The sequence below is a fragment of the Populus nigra genome, chromosome 1 (genome assembly GCF_951802175.1).
Source record: "Populus nigra chromosome 1, ddPopNigr1.1, whole genome shotgun sequence".
Taxonomy (NCBI): domain Eukaryota; kingdom Viridiplantae; phylum Streptophyta; class Magnoliopsida; order Malpighiales; family Salicaceae; genus Populus; species Populus nigra.
The window spans coordinates 35088920-35098012 of NC_084852.1; the positions used below are offsets into that span (position 1 = coordinate 35088920).

At 34.5% G+C, this 9093-nt stretch overlaps 1 protein-coding gene across 4 annotated transcripts; it reads right to left on the reverse strand.

The window, feature by feature from the left end:
• Positions 1-684: 684 nt before the first annotated feature.
• LOC133672457 (polyadenylate-binding protein-interacting protein 3-like) lies at positions 685-7961 on the reverse strand. Of its 4 annotated transcripts, none has more exons than XM_062092899.1 (15): positions 7697-7961; positions 6501-6659; positions 6275-6430; positions 5996-6126; positions 5530-5720; positions 4723-4900; positions 4395-4631; positions 4025-4149; positions 3823-3892; positions 3662-3695; positions 2734-2828; positions 2389-2535; positions 1886-1984; positions 1687-1749; positions 685-1159 (listed from the first exon to the last, which is right to left on the reverse strand). In XM_062092899.1, exons 2-15 carry the CDS (start codon positions 6637-6639, stop codon positions 1130-1132), a joined length of 1695 nt encoding a protein of 564 aa, XP_061948883.1. In that variant the 5' UTR covers positions 6640-6659; positions 7697-7961; the 3' UTR covers positions 685-1129. The 4 variants fall into 4 exon arrangements, with proteins under 4 accessions (XP_061948883.1, XP_061948867.1, XP_061948891.1 ...); XM_062092883.1 differs by having other exon boundaries at positions 2734-3059; XM_062092907.1 differs by having other exon boundaries at positions 3668-3695; positions 7697-7960.
• Between the last annotated feature and the right edge of the window lie 1132 nt (positions 7962-9093).

Consider the following 9093-nt stretch of genomic DNA (forward strand, 5'->3'; position numbering starts at 1 on the left):
AAAAAAAAATCAATTGAAAAAAAAAACATTGGTATTGACCTACTAAACCAACAACCTGGATCATAAAACTAACAATTCCATGAAAAATAAATTAAAATAAATTGTAAAGTTTAACATAAATCCAATGTTAAATGATGAATTTAAAAAAAAAACAAGTACACAAACAAAAAATGAAGTATTATTCTTATAAACAATGAATTCACCACCTGTTTTATTTTTTTGGTTTTATATTTTTGGTTATATATATATATATATATGATTTTTTATTTTATCAAATTAATATGGAAAATCAATGTTAAGAATTAAAATAAATTAATTAGATAATGACAATACATGGATAAAATAAATTCATTCATCAACCAAACAATCGCTATATTTTATACGTCAAAACCAAACACATTATTATCTTTAATCTTTTATTTCATCTCATCGCCTAGTTATCGTCATCTCTTTTATTCTAAAATAATACTTGAACACAACAATCAGCCACACTAGCAGGCCCGCAGTAGTCTGAGAATTTTGCAGTCCAATTTCTACCTTTCATATTTCGGAGAGGCGGCCTATACAGAACATGCTGGAAAACTACTCCTGGGTTTTAGGGATTTAACGGGTCAAATTTACTTGAGATATGCCCCACACACGCACAAATCTACCAACCAACCACCTGAGCCAAACCTCAAAGGCTCAAAAAACCGTTTTCTTTATTTTTCCAATAAAACAAAGAACAGATAAAACTATTATTTTTCCAGATATTTAGGGTTGGCATGAGATGTCAATGCATTGAGTTGGAAGTTTAATCGCCCAATGCAACTGCCTAAATATACACGGACATAAACAATACACAAACTTTAACACCTTATTTGGTCCAAAACTACTTAATCGAAAGAAAACAGTCAAAATAAGTACAAGACAAAAAAAAATAACAATCCAGTCAGTATAAATGAGGCACACAGGTCATAAGGATACATCCCAGAACAAATCCACTTTCTCCGCCCCAACTTGGCATGTCAAGAACTGCAGAATCTTCATGGACACTAAACTTAAATCCCCAGTAATTGTTCCAATCAACAGCTTCAAAATCCATTCTTAATGTGCAGAGTATGAACCCGTTGATACAGCAGTCAATAACTCAAAACTCACGTCCTTTATATGGCATTTCCTGTATGGAAACAATATAATGTACATAAGTTGGCCAGTTCCAGTGACCTCATATGCACGGGAAGGTAAGTTACATTCCATTTTCAAGAAAATAGAAATATGCTCCACCCCGACTGCATATGCCTAATGCATTGCATTCCTTCATCTTTCACCACCACATATCCTCCTCCACGGGAAAAAGATAATTAAACAAAACATTCCTTAAATCTTCAACCACATCATACCAAGTCATGACTAGTGAATTGATGGGCAGAATTCAGTCCTTCCCAAAAAATATAAGCTTCAAATATTGCTTCTATTTCTCTATTTGTTAGATGGAAAAATAGCTATTTTAGGCTTCTTTAAAACAAATTATGTACGCTGTTCTCTATTTCAATATAACTTTGGAAATATGGTAGCTCCCCACTCATGCAGATGAAACCAGCTTCAGTGTCTTTCTTATAGAGCACTCATTATTATGCAGCAAGGAAAAAAAAAACAGACAAGACAGGTCCTCCCTATTAAAATTAAAGATCAGAAATTGCTTACAGGTTGATAGCTTGGCATGTACAAGACTTGCCTAGGGTGGCCAAGAAGCATCTGCTGCCCGAACTGCAGTTACATGTATACAACTAGTCATATATATATGTGTGTGTGTACATTTGGATAACTACCTAAACAATTTTACATTGAGATGACATGCCCTGAAGAATCCCAAAATCACCTCAAACACGAGTAAATATGGTACCTGAGGTCCACCTGGATGAAAATATGCTTGTGGAGCTTGCAATGGTGTAACCTGAGGATTAAACATGACAGGCTGTTGCCCATTGAATGAAGGTCCAGGCTGCAAAATCTTGGAAGTTAGTCACTTCTGATAACTGAAATTGGATGTAAAGTTCAAAAAGAACCACCCATACCATCTGTCAAATACATATTCTTATATCTAAAGGACACAATCACCATTCCCAGAGTACTTGTAAGCATTGAGAGATAGAATCACACCATTGAATCAAGATAATTCAAGAATGATATTATAAATCAGTTTTACATTTTTCACTATTATGTTTTAGTTCATTTCTACAGAAAAAGAATCATCCATCAGTTTTCCAGCCACAGTTTGGAGACTAAAAAGACACAAGAAAGCATCACTGAACCTAGCTCTTCTTATACTTAAACTAAATACAAAAGGCAGAACAAATGAGCAATCAAGTTATATCTTAGAAGCAATAAAGTCATGTCAGTACTTACTCCGACTCCCACAGGCATCCCATGCATATGTGGTGGAGCAGAAAGATTAGGTTGAAAATAGAAGGAACCATCTGACATTGGGGAAGGGGGCCTAGCAGGTGTTTGAGAAGGGGTGAAACTCTTGGCGTTCGGATTAAGTTTAAATTCCTGATAACCAAATTAAAAAAATAGAAACAAAGAACACTCAAATATATTAGCCAGTGTCAGAGAACTATAGATAATATATTCTAAAATATGCCGTACCCTTCATGTGTATGACAAATAGAGTATGTTCCATGTGCTTGAGCTACTGCTGAAAAATAGAAAGTATATCCATTCATATATACAATGTTGAACCAAACAAACCTTGGCATGGGGATTTAATGTTGACTTCTCAGAAGATAATGAACCCATTGATGAGCTTGGTGATAAACCAGGACCGCTAGAAGCTGGCATTGCACCTGCACGATCAGAATTTGATGATGCAGAACTACCAGGTCGTCCATGAGAGTTTACTGGCTGCATTTCTACAGCTCCCTTGGCTGATGCCACACCGTCTAACAGTTGGCCAGGGGAACTAGTCTTTTTGTTATTTTTTGAAAAGACATGGGATGAAGGGGTATATGCAGTGGTATTAGAGGATAGCCTCCCTTTATCAGATTCATTTTTCTTGTCATCCAATGACTTAGAATCTACAGAAAAAAATAGAATGATTGTTGAAAGATGAAGAAATTCAAAATGCACCATGTCCCATTACCGTAGGTATTGTCAAAGAATCATTTAAACTCAAAAGCTTAGGCTATTAGAAGAGGCCCCAAAATATGATTTATATTATTCTCCACACACACCCTAAAGTGAAAACTTTTTAGGATTGAAACTTGCACAAGTAAACCACTATCTTGTGCTGAATTATTAATTTAATTAAATAGAATAGGGGTGGTGTAATTTGAACTTATGACTATTTGGTCATCAAAGCTTCGATATCATATTAAAGAATTATCTCAATTCAAAAGCTTAAGTTATTAGATGAGACCCCAAAATATAATTTATATCATTCTTAAACAAGTACCCTACTTTTCTATGCAAAAATTGCAACACTAAATAGGCCAAGTGTAGCTGGAAAAATGTAAGAAAGTAAACTGAACAAATTTTTTAAATAATTGTTTCTTTATGAAATTTTCATAACTCACTTCATTTTTTGACAAGTTAATGCAATGACTTCATAATAAAAGACGTTCATACTACAACTTAAATGAATGAATGAAGTAAAAGCATTGCAGAATTACTAACTCACCCTTACCTTTTGATAATTGAGCATCCTCAGTTAGCTGTAATTAGATGAATAGAAACAAAGAACAAGTTTATATTAGAGGCATCACAATTAAAGACAACTAATAAAGCTCTCTTCCAAGTTTTCAGCAAAAGAACAAAATTAGTCATTAAAGTTTGACTCACCATCTTCTCTTCTACACGCTCCTTAATGCTGTCAAGTTCTCCATGTTCAAAATGTCGATCCTCTTGGGCCCTATTACAAATGGAATTCAAGAATTTCACAGCACAACAAACTCATTTGTCCTCCCAAAAACCATTTTCGTGTAATGAAATGCAACTTAAATTATCATCAAGGAAATACTGAATTAAATATAATAGTAACAACCTGCTTTCACTATCTGAAGTGGACAAACTAGTAGGAGGTTCTGATGCCAGCTTTGCAGCATGATCATGAGATCCTGGATGATGCAAATCTGCACAAGTGCTTGATTGAGAACATTGTACCTCATCCTGAAAAGAAAGATAGAAATACAGTACAAGTATGACAATAAGTAGTTATTCCTTAAAAAATAAATAACATAAATCAAAACTAACTACCAGGCAGGGGATGCTTAAAATAAATTACATAGTTCTCCATGTTGAAAATATGCTAAAAATAATTTTTAGAATTATAAAGCAAGTAAAAAATATGCTCTGATTAGAAATGCTAAACAACAATATCTACACAAACTGAAAGTGATTATTTGAGAAAATACCAAGGAAGAGGTTGATAACACTCGAGTCCCAACATTGGTTTTTGCATGGGTCAAATCAGCAGACTTCTTAATGGAAGAGGCAGATGGCCCTCCAAAAGTTTCACCGTTGAGAGAACTCAACACTACATCATCAAGTTCTTCATGCCCACCATCATCAATGGCTCCACCTCTATAGACTGAAGAGAATCGGGTCTCCTCATCAACCTCAAAACTTTCATGAAGATGGATGCCTCTTTCCTGTTGGATAACTTGACAAAAGAAGTAAGACAAACTTACAGAAAAAAATAAACCAAAATAGAAGCAGAAAATAACATTAGGATAACCTCACCTCTGCTAAGTGAAGGTCTCTTGTATCCTCACCCTCGATCTCTCTTGCTATCCTCAATGCTTCCCTTTCCAAGTCTTTCGTCTGAGGACCCCTCTCCAGCTTTGTTGTATAAAGTTCCTCGTCAAAGGTGCTTTTTACTCCAAACAACATTTCATTTGTTTCAAATTGATCCCAGCCCCTAATATGCCAATAAACAAAAATAGGTTTCAAATCAGTAATAAAAATAACATGGGGATGCTATGAAATTACAAACATCAAGGAAAAAGACAAAAAGAAATTTTAAGATGCATATATCAATGGAGAAAGGTAAGGTGGGGGGGGGGGGGGGGGGGGTGACACTGGGTTCCAATTCAATTATATATGTGTATCAACCACAGAAGGTTTAACCTTAGCCTACCTGTATCTGAACTTCAATACCTCTATTTTCATAATGTTAATCAAATCCTGAAAAACCTAACCATAGTTAAGAAGCAGGGACAGCAGAGAATATGTCCACACACTTCCCAAAGACATCATTCAGGGGATGTAATCTATTGAAAGCAATCCTTCCAGAATAAGGTTTTCTATGATATCTTGCTGACCAGTTCAAATTAATACTATAATTGTGATAAAATTAAATGGAAGAGGATGGAAAAACATGATCAGAGATCAGAAAGCTGCAAGAAAACAAATTTAATTCACAAAAATACAAGCCACTGATAGCAAAGTAAAAAATCAGTCAGTTGAAATTCTACTCTACCAGAGAAGATTAAAAACAGTAGAACAATTACCAAGAAATTTGGGGAAAGAAATACTTAATATAACAACCTATTCCAATGGCCATCAAATATGTTCTCTAATTCAGGGCATTGTGGCTCGTCTTCGTCAGGGACCCAAGGTTCCAGCTCTCTCTCTGTTTCAACAAGTCGTGACTGTGATATAAAGGAGTCGATCATAATTTCTTGCTGCTTTGCTTGTTGGAGCTCATTGGACATCCCATCTATGGTAACAGAGACATCCTGGCATCATATATCATAAAGCCTGATTAAATCACCACTAAACAAAGAGTAAAAACATAAACATCCATATAGCCTTACACAACCAACTTGTCCTCTACAACATTAACTAGCTAATCAAATGCAGTTTTTTTCCTTTTTTGTTCTTTGTTATCCAATAAATATCATCTCAAGGGTTCCATTCAGAACCACATGTAAACAACTTGAAAATCAACTTCACTAAAGAAGAGACCATACTTGAGGATGCAGAATAAAAAAGAAAGGAAACGCAGCAGAACCTTTGCAATAACTTGTACAACTTCTTTTCCAGGTAAAATCAAAGTCTTTGATGGAGCCTTGCTGACACACTCTGCCTTCGGGCCTCGGAGAGAAACATCCTTTATCAAGCGAGCCATTTTCAAAATTATTGCTGAAATTGAAAAGCAAGGGAACGCTGAGAAGGAAATAGACTAAACACAGGATTGCACATGAGAGTAGAGCATAATTAGAATCAATTTACAACACAGTTAACAACAAGTGTAAAATCTCTTCAACTAAACTAAATCGACAAAACTTACCAAATTCCTTTTCAGCATTTGTTGTGTAACATGTTCCAGAATATACGGATCCATTTTTCAGCTGGACCTCCACGGGATGGCCAATAAGACAGGTTGTTAAATATACTAGCCGATCACGCAAAGGACTCTCATAAACTCCAACTTTTCCCGTTGCACCTATACCAACATTGTTAGAATTGGAATATATAATCTAGAGTGACAAGAGCTTCAGGCCATGGAAGCCCACCTGCATTACTCGGTCTATTGGTGTGTGCTTTTCCAGATTGCACCTTATTTTCAAACCTTGTCCCCCAATCTCTTTCAGTTCTCCGACGACCAAAACCATTAGCAGAAGATTTGGGCTGAATGGCCTGTTGCAAACTCATCTCAACAGCAGCACCTTCCTCTGACAAACACAAACAGGTTTAAAGTCAGCTCAAATCAATGCACTACAGTGTGGCGCCAAAGATAAGTATAGATACCTTGAAAGCACATATAGATGCAGTAACAAACAGATTTTAAGGGGAAAAGAGTACGCCAAAAATTTCCAAACATGTGGAAGCAATATGGCCATAGATGGAGTAAAACATTGAGATATAATTTTACCCAGCCCTGACAAGTTTGAACCAAACACCTTGTTTAGTAACACAAGTGCCATGCAGTTACTGGTGCTAAACTTGCATAACTGACATGATACTACCCACCACCAACAAGATGTGACAATTTCAAAAGGCTATATTCATTTGTGTTATCCTGTTCATTTAGTGATCTTAGCAATACCTTATTATCTCAGTCTTAAACACGCACCTTTAAATTAGTATAACATGTAAACAAGTGCCAATGCATAATTTAGTAAAACTAGGAGCACCCAACACTGGAAACTACATTACTCATTTCAACAAATCTAGAATAGCCTCATGTCAATAAGAATTTTAATTAGCTCAGTTGCTCTGAAACTCGGTCACACCGTTCCTCTCATTTCTGGAATTCTTACCCCCTTACTTCCAGTACGATTTCTTCTTTTATAAGAATGCATTCTCTAACCAGTCTCAAAAGACCCTTGATAATTCTTAATCCAAAAGATCATCATCCCTGCAACTAGAGCGACACACCGACACCCTAAACAGACAACATTAGTTGTCTTAAAAATTCCCCTTTCCTAACAATCAGAACTCAGCAGCAACAAAAGTCAATCTGACAGCCCTTATGCATCTCATCTCACAAAAATCAACACATAGACAATAAAACAGTATAAAACCCTAAAGTTGTTAACCAGAAAATAAACAAAAGGCTGAATTAAAGTAACCCTAATACACAAATTGCTTATTAAACTATTATGATTCAAAACTTAAAGCAGTTATTTGATTTGAGTACGCTTGAAAATACTGCAAGTGTGAAATCAATGGAGACACAGAAGTAATTAAGAAAAGGATCGTCATTTACCTGCAATAAGCTTTAATTAATTAAGCTGTAATTTACTTTTGACGCAGCGTCGACGACTCGAGTGGGGGGAGGGGGGGTTGGACTCGCTGAGTTAGGGTTTTTGATCACAGAGCGTAAATCACGAGGGGAGAGTGTATATACATGTATTAGCGAGAGGAAGTGATAGGACTCGGTGTGATCGATCGAGAGAGGAGGGGGAGGGAGTTTTGGGTATGTTATTTTGAAGAGAATGTGAAATACAGAGGGTGGTGATAAAAATTGAAACGGAGGAGGAATGATCAGGTATATACGAATGTAGGGAGTGTTTGGTGGGGAAAAAAAACCTAAAAGAAAAGGAGAAAACTATGAATGAAAATAGTATTTTCTCCTCCTTAGCCTTTAAAAAAAAACTTTAAGCAAAATATTTAAGGTAAAACAATCTTTGCATTAGGACAGTTTTATTGTTCTAAAATTAATTAGGGATATTACAGATATTTTATGTTTTAATTATATAGTTAAATTACATCAATACCCTTAAAAGAAATAATTTTCTTAGCTTCTACTAAGGATTATTTTTGTATTTTCATATAAATATGAATACTAAAATAATATATCTACCATTAGAATAAAAAAAATAACTGACAATTGGTGGCCTTTCCATAATTTTAATTTTTGTTGCATGGTATAAAGACATTGGTGTCCTTGATGTCAAATAACTTAACCCTTAGGTTAAAGGGTATTTGTGTCATTTTGTTGCTGGTTTTTTTTATAATTAATGAGTTTGAATGGGTCATTTAAGTATTTTAATAAATAAAAAGGAATTAAAAATATATATTGACACGTGTGCAAGCGTTAGCATGCCAATTTCAACGTCTTAGGAGAATGCATGCAGCTGATTCAAAATGCTAAAATTATCTTTTTAGTTTTATTTTCAATGCATCTTGGTATATTCTCCATGAAAAAATGATGTATACATAAATAAGTTTGTTGATTTGTCGCCAATGACCAATCCTTTTTTCTTTTCCATTCTTACATCTCTTTTCCCCAGTTTTTGTGCCTATCCTATAATTTTTCTGATTAACCATTAAACTTCTTTTTCTTTTTTATTTAGGTTAAGTTCTTTTGGTTATTCTTTTCTTTATTTTATATAATTTATGAAAATGAAATTTTATTTGCTATTTATAACAAGTTCTTGCTTTATTAGATTTAGTCTTTTCATTTAATTTTTTTTATATTTACTCTTTAATGTTTTTTTCTTATTAGATTTCACCCTTATTCTTTTTATTGTTTTTTTTTCTATGCAAAGTTTTTAAAATTGCTTTTTTTTTCCTCGAATTCATCCTTCAACTTTAATTTGTTTGGATTTTAGTTTTTTGGTTTAGGATTTCACAAGTTGCAAGTTTTAAAAATTAACCCAA